Consider the following 21,312-nt stretch of genomic DNA (forward strand, 5'->3'; position numbering starts at 1 on the left):
ATGAACTTTCGTACCGATATTTTATAATGAATAGCAGCTATTATAATTTCCGTACTTGCCAATTTAACATTTCCATAAAATAGTGGTGTTAAAAGTAAGAATACTCTGATGGTAAGTTTCAGTACAACCTCCAAGAGTACAGTTAGAAAATTTTAGGTCAATAGGAAGTACCTACTTATGCAAATTTCAGAGTACCTACCTGATTTAAATAAATAAAATCGTACCTACTTATTGCTATAGTTTTTGTACATAATACTGATCTTGACCATTTCTTATCCTGAATATGGTTATAATCATTCGAACTACATTTAACGCACAGACATCAATAGACACTTTTCACATTGTTTAGTGTTGTGACTAATTTTATCCAAGTGAAAATTGAATTTCCCTTGACTCCTCGATAACTAACCATAAAGAATGTTATTAGCTTGACGTATTATTTTTATTAATATGCATATAACGTGTCAATAAAAGGTTATTTCTATAGTTGAGTCTAAAGAACCCAGGAGCGTTCAGTCCCATGGAAGGAATTTTCTAAAAACTCATTGAGAGTCATTTTGATTACAATGCGATTGGTAGCTTTACTAATGTGGAATGATTAGTGGAGATGTCTCTTGCACCATCTACATGATCACTAGTGGAGACGCCTCTTGCACCATCTATGGCTCGGTATGAAAGCCCACGCTTTCATGTCATAATAAGTTTATATTATTTCTGCCAGTGACTGTCCTAAACATTATCTCCAAAAATCAAATCTACCCCTGTTTTCTAGTACACTAGGAAATCTTTCTTTCATGAGATGTGAAGAGGCCTGATGTGTGTGTACCAATATTCGTACTGTGTGACAAAACCATCACTTGTAACGAAAACTTACAGAGTCCAACCAGATGCTCATAATCTATCACACTAGAACATTGACAAGAAACAACGTTTCTCTTGGTAGTTAGTTGGTAATGGATACTAGAGGAGAGAGGGGAAAAAAAAAAAAAAAAAAAAAAAAAAAAAAAAATTCATTGTCTTGAATTGTACATTCAAAGTAGATCAATTATTTGATACTACAATGTACAGCTAGGTATTTAAGCTTGCAAGATACTTGAATCTTGAAATCCGGTCCACTTCTGTAGGATCGCAGGGCGTGACATCCTAGAACACCATTTTAAATAATTAAGCTTGGTATCTACACATGTTGAAGAAACATGTAGATATTTTAAATCTGTTCTGATTTCTAGCATTAGGAGAACTTGTAGGACAGCAACGAACAATGACCAAAAAAGGGCATTTTTTTCTCTTAATCATGCATGAAAAATAACGTTTAATTTATTTAATAACTGTAACGAAGTTTCAAGCTTCATTTTTAGTAAATAAGTATAACTTTAAAAGCTAGCATTTCAAAATGAATGCACAGATTTGAACTTTCTTCTGCTTAGCATAATCTACTTCTGTGTTAGATTAGTCATTACCAACTTGTTGTCTAGGTTTCATTTGTATCAGCTTTTCTCAACCATTCAAAAGTAGGAATTCAAAATGGGGGAAAATAAACGTATCTAACAACTATTCTTTAAAATCACTAAATTTTTAATGCCAAACTGCACCTCAATGATTCTATAAGTTTGTAAGTTAAAATAAACAAGATCTCTGTAGGTATAGGTACTTTTTTCCAAAAATTTCCTGAAATTTTTTGAGAAGCACTGATCTATGTTAATTAGAGACGAATAAAAGTCTATTACCTTGCTCCATGTTTAAGTACATGTCTAACGTTTATTCTAGTTGTTATAATTAACTAAAGAGAGAAAAAAATTTTCAGCTCTGTGTGTGGCTTCGAATTAGGTTCTTGATTGTTTTAGTTTTTGAAAGAAGCTTTTTTTCTGCACTGATGCTCCATTTGTTCCCCTAAGGTTTGTTTTGGTTAATGAGGAAGAAATTTTTTCGAACTTTTTTACAATTCCACTGGTCACAATTTTACAGTTAAAATAGTAGTACTACTTGTTATACAAGCATTCTATACGTAAGTTATTTTGGAGCATCCACTAGAAATTTATTGATTGTAAAATTAATGAGGACAAAAGGCGCTGGTCTCACAAATGTTGTTCTATCCTAATATGGGTAATCTACTCCTAGCTCAGATGCTGATTCCTTTCCCAGTGTCGGATTTAGTTGAATCCTGTACGTCATGTATGAAATTGGAAGTCAGTGACACTAGGAGAGCGACATTGATGAAAAATCATACATTGATCAGGAGAGTTGAGTTTTCTCACTCGTATTATATCGAGACTAGGTGGACAAGAGATTGCTATTATCCTGCTGGAATAGAAAATAGAATATTATGTATAGAGGTGACAATACCAAATGAACAGTTAAACCTGATGTGACCACAGACAGGTATTCAGAACAATCCAATCCGAAGATCTGATACATATTTCATTTCTGCATTCCTTTCACTGCGGAAAATATTTCTGTCTGATCCAAAAAGATCAGTTTATACAATTACATTGTAACATTCCTATCACAATTAGTTGTATGATTTGGGGAAAGTGTAAATCAGAGGTAGGTAGCTATTTATTATTAGTGTATAGATATAGATAAAATAAATATATCGGCAAGTCCATCATAGGTCATTAGGTCTCTATACTGAATTTTTTTTTTTTTTTTAATTTATTTTACGGGGAATCCCCATTGTACAAGTAAATAGAACAATAATAAAAAATATTAATAATACCTAATAATAATAAAGAAAAAAAAAAGATATAATTATAATAATGATGGTACCTAGTTACCTACCTACTTATTATCAAAGTGGCCTGATAAAGCCAGGTCCACTATGCGCCCAGCTGGCATTGAAAATATCACATTGAGAATGTCACTCATTTACAGTTACAAAAGCTGATTTATTAGAAGCAAAAAATTCGACTTGCACATTCCTACTTTCAATGATGAATATGCAATAAATAAGCACCTGCTATTTATTCATACAGAAAATTCAAATTTATAGCAATCAGCCCTAGCAACGATGAATTAAGTTCTTTTAAAAAAACTCAATAATGCAAAATATTTACAACTTTGTATGCCTCTTTTACTTTTCCCGCGTTTCTGGCTTTATTATTTAAGTGAACTTTTTTATGGCGTCTCGTCTGTAAAATTTTAATTAACTTTCTCTACGAGCTCTCCTAGCCTAAATTCAAAACTAAGAAATAATTGGTAACAAATAAGTAAGTAGGTAGCACAACTTAGATCAGCTAAATACTAAGCCAATAGGTATAGCAAAATCTTCTTTTCTGCCTTTTTTAACAGGCCGGTATTTGTCGTCATCCTCGTTAGATCAGAACCAGACTAATCTTTTTTGAAACCGACAATTGATTCTAGAGCAGATATTTTCGAATGAATTTCCTTCCTACTCCAATCCTTACTATTTGTTTCATTCTTGTAATTTTATAGACTTAAGTAGGTAGATACTTTTGTTTAAAGTCAGAAGTGTCTCGTTTTATTGAGCTGACCGAATATTTCAATGTCACTAATACACTCACATGTAGGTCACAGTAGGTCCTGTTAAATAAAGAGGTAATAAAAAGAAAAAAATGCAATACGACTACAGTTTGTGTCATTCGGCAACCTGTCTTTGATATGAATACCGTAAAATCTCTTAAAATTTGTGAATGATAAGATTCCTACCAAATATCTGAATTTTATTTGGTAGTTTATTTTCAGTATTTGGTCGTTTCAATAATTTAAATGGGTCTTCAGTTAATTATTTATTCAAAGATTAGTGTTCTGCTTCTTTCAACTTGGATTGTAAAATGAAATCTCGTCTTTTAATTTTCGATTTGTATTCCATCACTGGACCGACCTAACCTTCAAAAGATGAAGATGTTACACTATAAGCTTCAAAATAATGCCATCATTTTTCAAATAAAATACGTATTAATAATAATTTTAATATTTATAATGAGCCCAACATACTACAAGAATACACTCTGTCACTGATGTTAATTGAAAAGGCCCATCAGCATAATAAATTGATTTATTCTAAAAGCACTTCAGCATTTTTTGCCTTGATGACTTTATTCCAAAGTTAATTAAAAGTAAATTGAAAGTTCAAAAGAAATAGCCTGTAACAGTAAATAAAAATTACAAATAAAATAAATTTGTATTGCCGCCCAACTTTTCAACTTTAATTGAAAAAATGAAAGAAAAAGTTGGTGATAAGCTCAGTAAATACCTATACCTATCTGATTTTGATATTGATCTCTCTCTTCTTTATCACCGTTAATATTTTGATTGTAACGTTAATGATGATGGTGTTATTTAATTCAATGATGATGTAGAATATAGGTACTGACTTTACTAAGCATTCTAAAGAACAAATTATGTGTTCACTTAATTCATTAGGTAAATGCAGACTTCGAATGAACCATTATTTTCCATCATAAACATTGGAACATCAGTGTCGCATCCTTACACTCCGTTTTGTTGGGTTTAAAATTCAATCCGATAAAATGGACGGCATTTTTTCATGGACCTTCCACTTCCAAAGTTTTAATGTTTTCCTTCTGGTTGAATATAGGTAATTAAATAAACAGAATATAACACGCTGTTTTGGCCATCTATCCCCGGTCTTCTAATTGGCAAGCTCCTATATCCACCACTGTGGTAAGTTCGTTGACTTACCGACGGAACATGGTGTTTGATGAACCAAGTAGCGTAAATATATTTCCGATCTGGTTAATTAATTCATTTGTTGATGATAATTATCATCGTCTTTGTTTGTTTTTCCCGATGTGAATTTTTGGAGGATTGAAGATGATTTCCAAATTTGAATATTAAGGCGTCGCTTTGTCATATTAGATCATTTTGGGTTTGCTGTCAATATCTCTCTTTTTTCCCCTCTGGAACGTCACTAAACAAGAGTGGTTATCTTTGAAAGAGGTACTTTACGTTGCACTTTTCTTCTTATTCAGCTTGTAACATTAGTCATGTTATCAAAATTATGTACAATATGTACGTACCTACTTATGTTCATTATAAATACCTGTGTTCTAAATAGCTTTACAATGGACCATTTTATATAAATTTATGTAAAATAAACACACGGGTAGAACAGTAGCTTGAAGGTTCAAGTTCACCCATATAGGATAAATCCATTCATACATTTCTAAAAGATTTATCGTCAAGTTTACATATTGAAAATCATAAAAACAATATTATTTTATGGCCAATGGAAATTATGTATTGTCACGTTTCTATTTTGCATATTGCAGCCCGCGACATAACCTGCTTTCTTCTTGTAGTTCTCATCCTTGAAAGAAGAATAAGTAAGAAGAAAGGTAAACGTAAAATACTTACCTTCTTTTTTAGATGAATAGTCAACTTATAATAAAAGATTCCTCGTTGGTACATTGTTGATTTTCCTCAGTTTCTGGTCATCTTTTTTCCCTATAATTTTTCGAGTGACCAATTTTCTGATCTTCTTTACCAATATTTAAATTAGCACAATCAATATTGGATCGTAATTTCCGAAGCCTTATGATTGATATTAATTGATGTATCGAACCTCAAGGTTTTTCTAGAAATTGGTGGGTCTGGCCAATCATCTTTCTGGGTTCACTCATTGGTTCACCTCTGTGGAAAATATTTCTTTAGCTATTCAGTAGTGGCGTGAATACTTTTAGGTCGGTCCCCCTGCAAGATTTCGTCTGGTGACCCCTTGGTTCAATGGTGGATTGACAAAGATATAGGTACGCCACGCCATCGGCCGGTACTATTTAGGTATCTGTACAAATTCTACATAATCTAAAACTTTGACTCATTTTATATTGACAGATTGTACTTTGTTGAGCCTTATGCCTCATTTTTTCCCTTCCAATGTTGTTTAATTATTATTAACCCATTTGCTGTTCTATTTTCATTTGATCTTCACATTCTCATTTGTATGTTTTCTTCACAGGACGTGTGGCATTTGAAAAACTCACAGAGCTAGACTACAGAGGGAACACCTATTACACCGTCAAAAATTTGTCCCTTTACGAGTGCCAAGGTTGGTGTAGGGAGGAACCCGATTGCCAAGCTGCTTCCTTTAGGTAAGTACGACACTACACTACCGGCCTCGGTTCGTCTGGTAAACAGGAGGGTGTGGGTTCAATCCCAGCCGAGGTATGGAATTTTATCCTCAAAATAATTTGAGAATTTGACAATAATAATAGTGGTGCCCTATTGCTGGAGTAAAGGGACTTTTCAGTTATATGCTAGCAGTATAAATAAGAACTATTACTACTATTATCCAGAGAGCTATGAAATTAGCTGATGTAATCAAATGGGACTGAAACGCTTTCAAATGATTAAAAAAGTTTACGAATAAAATCCATGCCTCAGTTGGCATTCCAACCTGTAAATCTGTTGCTTGACAGGCGAACACCTTTACTTTTGATCAAAGTGATCGCAGAAATTTGAAAAAAGAAAATAAAGTTATAATCATTTCGTACCAATACCTAGATCACAGAGGACAAGAGAGTTTTAACAAAGCCATTGTACCTACACAAGTACCGGTAATATCTTATTAATTTGATACTAAGTTGTAAGTTTGCCTTGGTCACATTGCGGTTATTATAAAGAAGTGGATATTAATTTCTAATAAGTCAGGTACACTTGTACGTTCTAATTCTAATATGAACCTCTGAGACTGAAAGTAAGAAACTGAGTAAGTAGGTTGATTAGAAATGTTCACAATGAAACTAGTCGATCTCTTACTTTTACTACAAAGAAGAAAGAGGTTACAGTGTAATTTATTTGTAAGCACCTTGCATTTTATTGACGTTGAAAAACTATACAGTTCTCAGGTTTACAAGATGAGCAAGGCCGATCTCGCGGTTGATATAGCGGTCTGGTAATCCAGGGTTCGGTCGCTGAAAAGTAAACAGACCCAAGGAAAGGGAACTTTATTTGTGATTTAAAAATGTTACATTCTGACCCTTCCAATTTTTTTTGGGTACCCGAAGACAGAAGGATGTTAAAGTTATTTTTCCTTAGCAGTATCGACAAAATTAGTATTTGTACTCGTTTTATCAGATTACCATAGTTACCCTTATTTATGCTTGGCTTGGATCTCTTCAAAAGGCCAAAAACGGATTAGGTACGTCGGTACTAATTTAAATTACCTAGATATCTTTAAAATTATTTTATTCCTAGGCGGAATACAAACCCATAACCTTTGAACTAACAGACCTACCGCACTGACTCATCAATCCTGCTCAACCTCATTGTAGGTATTTACAAATAGAACAAGCAGATTGTGCTGAAAGCCATTTATCTAGTACAAAGTGCAAAATGATTGACTACTTTCTAATTAAAATTCTTCTCTTGCTTATTAAAATGAATTTAAATAGCTTGCGAGCTTCAATTGAATCTATTGCTTTTGAATAAACCTTAAGCTATTAGCAAGGTGGATTTTCGTGATTCTTATTAGCTTCTATACTCTATAGCCAATATGCTACAGATTAGAAAGAGTTTATGTTCAACAGTGTAGCTCAGAGTTTGAGAAACATCTTTCAGACTTGAACAGTTAATATTCTAATTTACAAAGCCTTCGAAAAATGATCTTTTAACAAGTTAAGTAATGTAAGTACTCTAAAATTGGTGGATGTGCCAAATCTACATATTATATTAATGTAAACAGAATAGTCTCAAATAATACACTGTTGGTAAAGTCAAACTTGCTAGCATTCATTTGTTACACTGAATTAGTGGATGTACCAAAATTACAATTCATACTATGCATGATATTTTCAAATAAAACACCACCAAGGTGTGTGTCTCAGTAAACAACCTATGCTTTACGTATACTCGTATACTCACTGAGTGTACCTACCTCACATTCCGCTTGCTTTGAGTCATTTATTCAGATCTTCAATACAACAACACCTTTGTACCGTCCTGTGCAATATGGCTTTAAATTACTGAACTACTTTACTCTGACAAGGAATTTCTCCTGTGAGACTCGTGTAACACATTTGACTTTTACCCATTTACTTGACCGTGGCAATAATTTAAACCCAACCTAGATGTTTCTTTTGACGTTTCCTCTGCGTTCGAAACGCCCACAGTTTTCAGCTTTGAGCTCATAAAGCTCTCTCTCCGTATAAGAGACTTTTGAGCTCATTAACATTATTTACGTACGTGTCAGTTTTTGCAATAGTAATTTTCTGTACTCAATACGAGAATTGACGCGTCGCGAAACACTATTGATTCTCGGACATTTTATAAAAGAATATTTTCATTCCCATAGAGTAGACGATGCCTAGTTTTGTAATAAATCGCATAAAGGAAAACGTATAGGAAATGGATTTATGAAACCTAAATTCCTCCTCCTAACCTACTCGTTAATTGGTGATAAGCACTCGTGGAAAAGATCAAAGTTGTTTATTTGCTCACTGCTAGGTACAATAATGTACAGGTAATAAGATGACAACACGCGGTCATAAAATATAATAGAACGCTAATAAACAATACTTGAAAGTTTCAGAAAAAAATGTACTTTCTAATGGCGAAGGAGCGTTGATTTCAACAAAAGAACTGAGACATTTCATTGAGCATCTGTTCAAATTTGTGTCGCGGCTTGGAAAAAATAGGTAACTTGGTATAAATACAAACAAGTGATTATTTCAAACGATAAAGAAACAAATAAAGTACGAGTATTATCGCTAAATTTTCAACAAGTACCAAGGTACTGACCAATATCAGACCTAGATACCCAAGTGTTATTGTAACGGGATTACAGAACGGGGTGACAAGTTTTAATCATCATGGTCTTTTCATAATTAAAATCGCTTGAAATCACAAGCTGATATTGTGAATTTGAATTCCCAAGAAATCTTCAAAAAGCTCATATCAATAGGTGTATATTCAATACGAGAATTGACGCGTCGCGAAACACTATTGATTCTCGGACATTTTATAGAAGAATATTTTCATTCCCATAGACTAGACGATGCCTAGTTTTGTAATAAATCGCATAAAGGAAAACGTATAGGAAATGGATTTATGAAACCTAAATTCCTCCTCCTCCAACCTACTCGTTAATTGGTGATAAGCACTCGTGGAAAAGATCAAAGTTGTTTATCTGCTCACTGCTAGGTACAATAATGTACAGGTAATAAGATGACAACACGCGGTCATAAAATATAATAGAACGCTAATAAACAATACTTGAAAGTTTCAGAAAAAAATGTACTTTCTAATGGCGAAGGATTTCAACAAAAGAACTGAGACATTTCATTGAGCATCTGTTCAAATTTGTGTCGCAGCTTAGAAAAAATAGGTAACTTGGTATAAATACAAATAAGTGATTATTTCAAACGCTAAAGAAACAAATAAAGTACGAGTATTATCGCTAAATTTTCAACAAGTACCAAGGTACTGACCAATATCAGACCTAGATGCCCAAATTTTGTGTTATTGTAACGGGATTACAGAATGGGGTGACAAGTTTTAATCATCATGGTCTTTTAATAATTAAAATCGCTTGAAATCACAAGCTGATATTGTGAATTTGAATTCCCAAGAAATCTTCAAAAAGCTCATATCAATAGGTGTATAATATTACAATCTTAAAATTTACTCAAATTTCAAATTGAATGCCAGTTCTAGGCGTCTTTTTCTATTCATTTGACCAGATAAATTCCACCAGAGATTGCTAAAAATGTAACCTATTCTGTGTCAAAAATACATATCTTGGCGACGATCTTTGGATCCACTATCTAATGACATGGAAATGTGGTTACGGTTTTGATTTAGTTTTATGAACCAAGCTTGTGATTTTTGGTAGAAGATGTTGGTTTTTTGTAACTCTGAGACCACTATTATCAAGTTGACGTGCCTAGTTTATTATAGTTTTATAATACCAATCAATGGTTATGATCAGGCAACCAACATTAGTTAAAACGCTGGGACATTTTTTTTTTTTTTAGATATCCAATTAAAGCTAATTACTGCTATGGCCGCTGTGTTTCGTGGATACCGTAGCCAATTCATTGCGTTGGCGATCTTTAGCTTCCATGTTAATGTTCGTTTCCACTCAAACTTTACAACAATAATCAAATCACTTTCTGAAATGCATAGGTAGTTTGATACAAAATAACCTCAATTTCCATTCAAGTCAATAAATATCTCGGAATTTCCTGGCTTGAGTGTAACACTTGACAGGTCAAACCGTGGACAATCACTATGCAAAATACAATAGGTGTAAGTATAAAGTTTGATTTATGTACGTAATAAATTTATATCGTCCTTTCCATCTGTTCCAGTTTTGTTTTAAATCCTCTGACACCAATTCAAGAGACACTTTGCCAACTTCAAAATGAAACATCAGCCAACAACCCAGCAGCTTCACCACAAAGATCTGTCAACCTTTACTACATGGTGAAATTACAAATCAGATCAGGTAAGTAGTAATATTTGGTAGGTATGTTCCCGTACCATTTTATGATTGCACTTCTGTATTTTATTATAAGCAGGTATTTATGTAAATTTAGAAACAGTTTCTTTATTCAACAAAATTTATCAGGCGATCTCTTTGTGGAAACTATGGAGTTGGCTACTGACGTACCTCGTCTTTGGGTATAAATCATGGGAACAAAGGTTCTTTCTTTAATAGGTATGTCACACAAATTCATTTATTATTTTATTTATTTCAAAATTTAAAACTCAAAAAAGTTGGACCTTTTGGCCACAGATAATTTATTGCTCTATACATATTTTTGGTGGCAAACAAAGATTATGTTAATGTATGTATAGGCAGTGGGTAAATCAATTTATCAAGAGCTTTGATCTACTGTGAGTAAGAACGGTAAAAATTTGCTAAAGATGGCTCCTAAAGTGGCCCTAATATCCCGAAAACGCAAATAGTAAAATAAATAAGCAAAACCCCTTAGCCTACAGTAAAGTTCCTAGCAATAGGCAGGAATGTAAAAAATAATAATGTGCTTGAGTTGGTAGTAGTAATAACTACCTACTATTAGTAATTTTATATTGAATATGTTTGTGATGGCTCGCGGTAGCATCACTATTATGCCGGTTTTTTGCCTCTGTCGAATTAATTAGTGCTGATATTCTTCTCAATATTTATGGCATATCTTGTTCTAACTACCAGCATCGAAGTAAAATGGTGAGCCTCAGTCTCCATCCCAAACCAATTCAAAAGAATTGATTCTATTCTCTAGTTTATTTGATTATAGGCACCTACTAAATTATTAGGATAAACATAACAGTTAGTGTTGGGTGTTCCATCATTTTCGTATATTTATCTATAGTTTTAAGTAACCTGTATGTATCTTATTATTATTTTTTTCCTTATAGTATCTAGTTGTTTCGAATTTCACTTCTTTCTTGATTCGCAGAAAACGTCTGTCTTCGTCCATGGGCATTTGAAAGAGTTCCAAACAAGATGATCCGAGGCTTGGATAATGCTCTCATCTACACATCTACCAAAGAAGCTTGTCTGGCCGCTTGTCTTAATGAGGTAATTATGATTATATTCTTTTGTCTTTGTAAATAATATTGTAAAACAGTTGTTGGTGGAAAGCTAAGAGAACTGAGAATCCTGCCATTGTCGCCACTGAACAAGTTTTGATTAATGTTTTGGGTGATTTGTAAAACAACAATGATTAGTGGTTAGTGATTAGGTACTCCAGTTATTTCAGCATCACTGAAGATGTCATCAAATCCATAAAGTGGTTTAGAGATTAGATTAAAAATTCATGCACCTAGTTTTTAATCATTTTCATTGGTCTCATCTCCTTCACTTGAGAATTTTTGATTTATTAACTATAGTTAAAATCCTCAAAATTGTATTTGGTGCGGGCTCAAAGTACAACTTCACTCCAGCGTGAAAATATGAGTCGACAGGCCAAATGTCTAGAATTGCATACCAGATGCGCCCATGTTATAAAACGCTATATCCCGTATTGTAAACTTAATAGAGGAAACCGTTTTGCTTCACCATAGTATAGGTACTTATCTCAAAATGAAACACTAGTCCAAGTATTTTAAACCCATCAAATGACATTCACAGTCAGTTATTTAAAATAGTTCCTCTAGATGACATAGAGTCCGTGTAACTATAGCACAAGGCATAGTACACGGTTTTATTGCAATCCATTTACAAGTGCACAAATACTCGTAATGACACCACATACCACAGTGCTGTCGTAAATTTGATAACTCAAGATAAGATTGTAACGTATTGACTCGCCACTCAAGATGTACAATGTCAAGGCAGAGTCATCATTTCTCATTTTGACAGATAATGATTTCAATGACCCTTTCGTAATGATATGAAAGTTTCTTCCCCCTTGTTCTATCTCTGATGTGAATCCGTTAAACTGAAAGTTTGTTGAAAATCACCCGATTACCAGCTGTTTGTAAGAAATCTCATCTTTTGTGGTACCTATTTATTATCACGTCGCGTCGTACGTTATTTCTTTTATTAGAAAGCAAGATAGGTGAATTTAAAGACTGTAATTTCAACTCTTTCGAAATGTCTGGCACGGTGTATTGAGGCCAAACAAAAGAACAATAATGGAATTGATTTATTGTGTTGTACTCGTGCTTTCAAAGCAATGATTACAAGCGCTAAATAGGCAATAGGCATAATGTGAGTAAAAGGCAAACGCCATGATTTGATAAGGTTACAAGAAACTGAGAAGCTCGCGGCTAAAGTATTATATGTACCAGGAGGTGTTTGTTTACATTGGCAGGTTGCAAACACTTGCCAATGTGTTGGCAGAAATATTGAAATTAATATGGCTTAAAGTATTGTAGTGCTAGTAATGCTATTCTTAGACCGTCAGTAGAATATACGACGTCTCATTCGTATTACAACTTGTGATAAATGTTCTATTGGCAGTGTCAATGTAGGACAGTGAGTTCCATTACACCGAACACATTACTTTTCCATTGAGACTCGTAGTAAACATGGCTATACACCGTAACTTCATCCGTTTGCTAGAGAGGTAAGTAGGGTAGGTCGGGGCTTACAGTCACTTTTTGCTAGTTTAAACCAAGTTGAAAGTGGAATATTGTCCAATCGAACATGATACCTCCACTACAATTAAAACAGTGATTGTATACCCGAACTCAATCCTTTACAATACGAAACTATTAAATTTCTTGTTTCTTGTCTTTTTAGCACCGATTCACCTGCCGATCTGTGGAGTACAATTATGTGACCTTGCAATGTCATTTGAGTGATTCAGACAGAAGAACCACTGGCCAATACGTTCAGTTTGTGGATGCCCAGGGTGTTGACTACTTTGAGAACCTCTGCTTGAAACGTAAGTCGGAAATTTGACTTTTTAGGTACCACTAGCATTTAGAAGGGTAACTGTAACTTTGTGAAGGTCCATGTTGACAATCATGTAAATTGAAAAAAGAACTTTTACAACCTAACAGTGTACTGGGTTTTCAGTATGTTTTAGACATGTTTCGCCCGTGAGGACATCATCAGTTTTACCTTTGGAATTTTCTGAATTGGCAAAAAAAGTTTTTTTTTCTACTTTTCATGCGTTCACAATATTTTTTCCCGAAATATTGAGAATTGAACAAGTTCTTTCGGTAAAAATGAACCATTTGCAGTCAGTTATTTCTGATGGAATTCCATAAACCTGACGGAACACTGTTCTATTTAGGTTTAATTCTATTGTCTTCCCTCTTTCAGCCAATCAAGGATGCAAGGGTAACAGACTGTTCCAGGTTCCTCGTATCGGAGTAGCAGATGATAAAGTGGCTCAGTATGCATCCCTGCATTACTATGTCGATAAGGAGTTACAGGTAAGTTTTAAATTAAAAAGCCCAGTGATGTTTTGGATCTACCTACTACTGTAAAGTCATACAATGCAAGAAGCTTTTCCCCATATACGACTTCAAGATTTGCAAATCTCTCTGCATTGTAGCCGAAGGTCTCTCAAAGATCACCTATATCGTACGCTCAAGTTGTGTGACTTTACGGTTTCTATTTCAATTGAAGAAGAGAAACTATTCCCTGATTGACCGGCTGGTTAGTTTTTCCTACAGAAAACTGGTGGGTTTCAAACTTAGTCCACATTATTAATTTCTAAATTATTCCAACATGTCTTTCTGTCGGTCACGTGTCAGAGCAATTGAAATCGTGTCAATTAAAATGGAGAAGAACAGGTTATTCTAATCAGCCGACCTAGCAGTTTTTCAATGAGTTCTGGGGTAAAAAAAAAAAAAGAATCTGATGCATGTCTATCATCTAGGTATCTGTCAATCAAATGCACCTCCAGTAATTTAAACTTATTAATTTGAAGAATCTGATGCATGTCTATCATCTAGGTATCTGTCAATCAAATGCACCTCCAGTAATTTAAACTTATTAATTTGAGAGGCACACCTATATTTAAACTATTAGACTGTGTATCTGTAGGTACGTAGTGATCAAATTGATAGGTGTATTTACAATGGCCGAGTATCATAATCATAGTAATAGGAGTAGGATATCAAAACTCTTGCAGTTAGTTGTGACGGTTATAGGTGCAACTGTAACCCATTCATTAGCTAGAAATATTTCACTCCAGCACTGGACTTCATTACTAGAGTAGAAGATCTTATGATATAGATATAGCTGTAATGACCACAACAATACCGAGATCATAATGTCTGACCTCTCGAATCCTTGTGGGCAAAATTTGACATGGCTCTTGTCAGCTAAAATAGGAATACATAAAATACGTGAAGAAGGTAGACGGATTTTAAATATAGGACATAATTATAGGGACACAAACTAAGCAAAAGATGAAGAAGAAAATGGCGAAAGATATAGGTAGGTAAGACTCGAATCGCAAGAAGCAAGACACGAAGGTAATAAAAGATCTATAGTCATACCTAGCTACCGATCTGCCCATCTAGAAGTTTAGCTTCAAATGGAAAAGCTATAAAATGTGGTATTAGTAACCATAATCATTCGGGAGCTTTATTGATTGCCCATAATATAGACGGGATGTTATTTCCTCAGTTACATGAATGTTTTCAAAGATAAGAGATGAAATTAACACCGACATTAATATAAACAATAAAGTGTAATGCATGTGGATTAGGTTCCATGTAATTTTATTAGTTGGGTTGCTACCCATTATGAGCCAGTCTTCACAGAGTGCATTTTCTTGGTACACTTGCAAAGTTCCTTGGAACTGAAGAGGATTAACGATCACAACGGCAAACTTGGAGTACCTACAAGAAGTTTCCTATACTTAAAGTCGAGCTTTATTGTTTTAATGACTATTGAAATTTTCTTGTGTGTCATTGATAGTAATTAAAGTGTGGTTGCGTATTAAAAGTTTGAAAAGTTGCTTGCGTTCCGTCCATTTTATATCGGTAATAAAATAGAACTGTAACTACTAGTTGCTGGTAGCTAAAGGAAATAGCTGTAATGCAATTTGATGTTGGCAAAGATTATCTATATTGTTTGTGACCTACCAGAAGGCAACTGGTCTGGCAATTCAAGTAATACTAGGTATACAGTCTGCAGAGTTTCTCGATTTTCAATTTACGTGGTATACCTTCCATAACTTCCACTTATTCACGTAACGTGTGATATCTGACAATGTATTTTGCAGATATTTGACAGTGTTCTGATTTGAGCTAAAACTCGCCCGTCCGTAAAATTTATTATTATTATTTATTTTTAAAAATGAAAATTGAAAATTTCTATTTTACCCCTTTTTCCAGGTAACAAACGAGGCTGCATGTCGTTTAGCTTGTGAAATAGAAAATGAGTTCCTCTGCCGTTCATTCCTATACAAGGGTCCCCCTATTGGAGCTCAGTACAACTGTCAGCTCTTCCATTTGGACCACAAAACCCTACCTGACGGACCAAGTACTTATTTGAACGCTGAGAGACCTTTGATTGATGATGGACAACGGATTGGATCTTACTATGAAAACTACTGTGAAAGTAAGTGACGAAAAAGCCTGATTGTACTCGTATTTAGCTACTTTTGTACCTAGTACCTATCTACGTAGTTTTGCAGATAGACATTTAAAACTTTGTGAGCCTACATTATTATTATTGAGGCTACCACAGCTAAAGAAAATCAATTCATTGGCTACTCAGTTACTAAACTACCTACCTAGATCATTTCTAAGTCGGATAAGTATTACAAATGATTTTCAATTGGCACTTTTATTTTTTCATCCTGATCAAATAAGAAATGTTTATACTTTTAATTTTCAGAATCCGTTGGAACATCTCATGAGCAGTTGCCAGTCGTCTTTGACACCACGGATGATCCCACCCTGAATAATTTGACCAGAAATGACATCAACTGCGATAAAACTGGAACCTGTTATGATGGTAGGCATATTAATTATTAATAGTTTATTGTATTTCTAATCCATCCTTTTCATTTGTTAAATATTGGATACCTATATACCTTTGACATCTAATTATGGGCATTGTATTAAACTAGAGATACCTACCTAGTAAAAGACAAGTAGGTACCTACTTTTAAGTTCTTTCTTCATATCTATTTCTTATTTTCGATGAGTCTTTATGGTTGAAGTAGGTAGGGGTATATTTTCTTTAACAGGTATGACCAATGACCATATTGATCATAGGTGTAAATTTTAGCGAAGAAAGTTCTCCGTTAAAACTGACAAGGATTTTCCTATTTCTCTGAAATTTCAGCCATCATTAATTTGAACTTTTTCCTTCCAGTAACGGTCCATTGTAAGGATACCCGAATCGCCGTTCAAGTCAGAACCAATAAACCGTTCAATGGAAGAATTTACGCCCTGGGCAGATCGGAAACTTGTAACATTGATGTGCTTAACAGTGATCTATTCCGATTGGATTTGACAATGAGTGGACAGGATTGTAACACACAGTCTGTTGTAAGTATTATCAAAAGTGTTTATTTTATTTTTTCTCAGACATTTTCTTGTATGGAAACTTGGATGTTTCAGTCCATAGGAAGTCGTAAGGATTTTTTTTTTTAGTGGATGTTCAATTTTTCCTCTAGGTTTATCCCGTTTATCTATTTTTTTTTTTTTCAAGATATTTATTTATTTTCATCTATGATTTTCCTAAACACCTACTAGTATTGTGTGCCTACTAATAGGTATTTGTTTCTTTCTAAATTCGACTCTTATTAATTTCAGACGGGCGTATTTTCCAACACCGTCGTTCTTCAGCACCACAGTGTAGTTATGACCAAGGCGGATAAGATCTACAAAGTCAAATGTACTTACGACATGTCCTCCAAGAATATCACGTTCGGAATGATGCCCATCAGGTTAGTTCGGGGAAAAAAAGTTTCAAAGTTTCACACCTACCTATATTTTTGATTTGAAAAGGTATTCATCCTGGTAATAGAAATCTCAATATCTAAAGGAAATCTCGAAAAAGAGACACCCAAAACAAATTAATAAGAAAATATACCTACCTATAATAAATAAAATCTCCATTTAGGAAGGTACGTATTCCATAAAAGAAGGGAACTTTTTCTAGGACAGGAAACATTTCTGTGGGATCGAAAATTTAATGAACGCCTGGTAAAAGAGCTGTGTATGCAATGTGCTTGTAACACAATATTCAAAGTTGGATAACAAACATGATAGTTTTGATTTCAGGCAAATAAACAGTTTCATTTTATTTTAATAATTTAAAATATTTCCGTTTATTTTTCCAGGGATCCAGAAATGATCAGCATTACATCAGCACCGGAAGCTCCACCTCCCAGAATCAGAATCCTGGATACCAAGAGTCGCGAAGTTGAAACAGTGAGAATCGGAGACAAATTGACGTTCAGAATTGAGATTCCTGAAGAAAGTAAGTTTTAAAGTTGAATCCCCTCTTTTTGATTGATTAGAAAAGGCACAATTCAAAACAGTTGAAAATTTGATCCCATCTCGTTAGTTCAGACACTTGATTTTGCTGGCTTAGCTAAAAGTTTATGAACAGAAAATTAACACTCTCAGTTCAATCGAAGTAAAATAATAATTATATTGATTTATATCTTGAAATCTGATTGCCATTTGAAAGTTGAAATATTAAACCCATTCCAAACAGATTTACTGAATTATTCAGCAGAATTTACAACTTTATCACTGCAGGAATTCATTTCAGACATTTTTTTTTTTGTATTTAGTTTTAATAATAATTACCTATGTCAGGTAACTTGGTAAATTAATTAGGCGATTTTCAGATAAATGTCTTAATTAAATAAAGCTGAAATACCGACATAATCATTATAGGCACACCCGTAAACCGTAGGTAGGTACCAATAAATAATTGATCATGTAACAAATTCGTGGAATTTGAACTGATAGATACATCAATATAACCAGTCCAATGAAATTCATTGAATCCTAACCAAGTTTGCGAATAGTTTGGATACACTTGAGTACAGATTTAACGGGATCAACTAGCCAAGTTAACCAAGTCCGACTGTCTTGCTAATTACCAGTGTTAATGGGATCGTTTGCACCGTACTGTTAGGTTCCAACTCAGGGAGCTAAATACTTACGAGATAACTAGCTAAGATAATGAATATTGTTGAGCAAATATGACTTTAATCTCTTGGAGGGTTTCAGCAGCAGTCAGCAAAAAAATATGACTTTGAAAATCATGAGATTAGTTTTCAATCTCATACCTACTCATATCTACATGATTTTGATTTCCATTTTATGAGTGGAGCAGTGATATCTATGAAGCTGAGTACAAATTGCATTGAAGAATCATTGTCTAGAATAAAATTTAGTACCTAGGTATATGTACAATAATGATTCTTGCCAGTAAAGTAATTTACCAATCTTATTCTTGTCATTTCAGCTCCTTATGGAATATTTGCAAGAAGTTGTGTTGCTATGGCCAAGGACTCCAAGAGCACTTTCCAAATTATTGACGACGAAGGGTAAGTTGATCAAAATCCTCAATAGGGTATCGATATCATTAGATTATTCTTTTTAAACTCGTGGTTCTTAAGGCTGGGATTTGAGTCTTAGTAGCGTCTTAAAAATTAGAGACATCCTTGTGGAAAATGCCATTAACATTTTGTTACCTTTTCTTTTATTTTCAACCAATTGGTTGAATATTATCCATTTATTTCCACAGCTGTCCCGTGGACCCCAATATCTTCCCATCTTTCACTCCGGATGGAAATGCCCTGCAAAGTGTGTACGAAGCTTTCAGGTTTACCGAGTCGTATGGAGTCATCTTCCAATGTAATGTCAAATACTGTTTGGGACCTTGTGAACCGGTAAGAGGGATAGGAAATATTAGAGATCTTAGGGAGAGTAGAAAGTAAGATTTTTCCGTTCCGTGATAGGTGGAAGGTGGACGTAAAGAGATTTTCTGTGCAGCATTTCGAAAATTCCAGAATACAAACAGGATAGATATTGCACTGAGATAATATAATAATTACCTATATTTACTTATTTACCTACTTGGAAAAAATCAATCCATAACAGCGTAAGACAAGGAACTGAATGTATGTAGGTAGGTACTCGTATTTACAATTAGGTCATTCCTATCAAGACAAAATTTCGGTTGTTTCGGAATAATAATAATTTCTTATTGTTTGACACATTGCATAACCAATTCTATTTTCAGGCTGTTTGTGAATGGGGACGAGAATCAGTTGAGTCCTGGGGCAAGAGAAGAAGGAGATCCGTGGCCAATGATACTGAATCTTCAGATGATATGACTTTGAGTCAAGAAATTCTGGTCCTGGACTTTGGCGATGACAAGCAGTCTCAATTTTTGAAGAGTAACGAGGCGCTATTCAACGAATTTACTAAAGGTAAAACTTTTTCCTGACATTAACCAAATTTACTGCCTTGGTGTGGATTGTGACTACTGAACTCGTATGAAAAGTTTACCCCGAGGATACTTTACTTTTCATCCCTTTTCCAGGCGTTTTTCACGACAGAGATTACGAGTGCGTGTCACTGGGTTCGTGTTCCAGACCTATGGGAACCCTACTCCACAATTTTACCTTCTAACGCGCCATTTCTTTACTTTCATTCCAGATAAAACTGTGACAATAGTAGAACCCTGTCCCACGAAAACATCGATACTAGCCCTCGGCGTGACCTGCTGTCTATTGATCCTGATCTACGTCAGTACAATATTCTGCTATTACATCAAGAAATGGATGACACCACGTAAAGTGATGGGCTAAAAAGTCGATGCAATCAACAAAGAGTGTTTTGCAACAGGAGGAACAATGAAGAGTTTCAAATAAAAAAAACGAGTTCTTTGAGGCTTTCATTCGAGAATAATTCATCATACCAAAACAGCTCAAAATCTGAAGAAAAATAGATAGAGCTAGGGAATATAATGCTTGTACAACTCATTTCTTTCAGCTTGACTTTATTTTATTGCAAAGCGGTGACCAGGAATACCAATACTTTATTTTTAGAATGGGGATTTGCAGTCATTGGTGGTACTTATACCACCAATTGATGGTACTTATTACAGGATAAGCTAAGAATATCCAGGACTTCAAAGATGTCTTTGGTTCCCCGAAATATGTTAAAATATTAATCCTTTGCTACCTTTACATTAAAATGTTTATAAAGAGAGCGGTGTACTGAACTGTACCAAGCTAGAAAACTTTAGATATCATTTTCTACTTGGGTCATTTCACTACAATAAGAAGTAGGTAAGCGTTCCCTCAATACAACTTTAGAAAGAAAAGTTTTTTGGCTTTTCTTTAAAATGCTTGTTGCAAAACTCTCTCAAAAAACAACCCAAATCTAGTTTCAAAAGTTATGTTGTTTGTCAAATGAAGAAATTATTTACGATTGATATGCCATCCACTTTTATCTTAGGAGATTTTTATAGTTTTCTAAATATTTATTTAATTTGAGTTTCCTATTTTTTTTATTTTATGATACTTTTTTGCTATGAAGATGAAATGTTTACATTCGATTGACAGGAATAGAAAAATGGGTATTTAGTTAAAAATTTAGTGAGGACTTATTGTCTGAGTGCCTTTTTATGCAGTAACTTTTGTACAAAACAGGCATGTCTCGGGCATACCTATAAGCAATAGAGGTATCTAAATGTAATTATTTTAAATCGTGATAAAAAAAAGAAAAATATCCAAACCTAAATTTGGTTCCTGGAACTTTATTATAAAACGATTTTTAACTAGATATTCATTTTTGATACTTCCTCTTCATGGTGAACTAGTATTTCTATATTTCATAGTTTAGTTTCCTCTCTTTTTCTATGAAAAAGTAGGTAGGTATTTATAGTAGAATGGTTAAAGATAATCTTAATATTTAAGAGAAAATAAAATATAA

At 34.0% G+C, this 21,312-nt stretch overlaps 1 protein-coding gene across 2 annotated transcripts in view; it reads left to right on the plus strand.

The window, feature by feature from the left end:
- The window catches only part of LOC103510819, a 28,754-nt gene extending 7,700 nt beyond the window's left edge, over positions 1–21,054 (plus strand). For both annotated transcript variants that reach the window (XM_008475521.2, XM_026824845.1), the window contains exons 3-16: positions 5,939–6,071; positions 10,290–10,426; positions 11,382–11,503; positions 13,172–13,316; positions 13,700–13,812; positions 15,730–15,955; positions 16,235–16,354; positions 16,718–16,893; positions 17,161–17,294; positions 17,691–17,830; positions 18,833–18,914; positions 19,115–19,259; positions 19,613–19,802; positions 20,032–21,054. In XM_008475521.2, coding sequence (XP_008473743.1) covers positions 5,939–6,071; positions 10,290–10,426; positions 11,382–11,503; positions 13,172–13,316; positions 13,700–13,812; positions 15,730–15,955; positions 16,235–16,354; positions 16,718–16,893; positions 17,161–17,294; positions 17,691–17,830; positions 18,833–18,914; positions 19,115–19,259; positions 19,613–19,802; positions 20,032–20,183 — 2,015 coding nt within the window. In that variant the 3' untranslated portion in view covers positions 20,184–21,054. The remainder of the gene's footprint in view (positions 1–5,938; positions 6,072–10,289; positions 10,427–11,381; positions 11,504–13,171; positions 13,317–13,699; positions 13,813–15,729; positions 15,956–16,234; positions 16,355–16,717; positions 16,894–17,160; positions 17,295–17,690; positions 17,831–18,832; positions 18,915–19,114; positions 19,260–19,612; positions 19,803–20,031) is intronic.
- Positions 21,055–21,312: the final 258 nt, after the last annotated feature.

Source organism: Diaphorina citri, unplaced genomic scaffold (genome assembly GCF_000475195.1).
Source record: "Diaphorina citri unplaced genomic scaffold, Diaci psyllid genome assembly version 1.1 scaffold29, whole genome shotgun sequence".
In the NCBI taxonomy this organism is placed as follows: Eukaryota; Metazoa; Arthropoda; class Insecta; order Hemiptera; family Psyllidae; genus Diaphorina; species Diaphorina citri.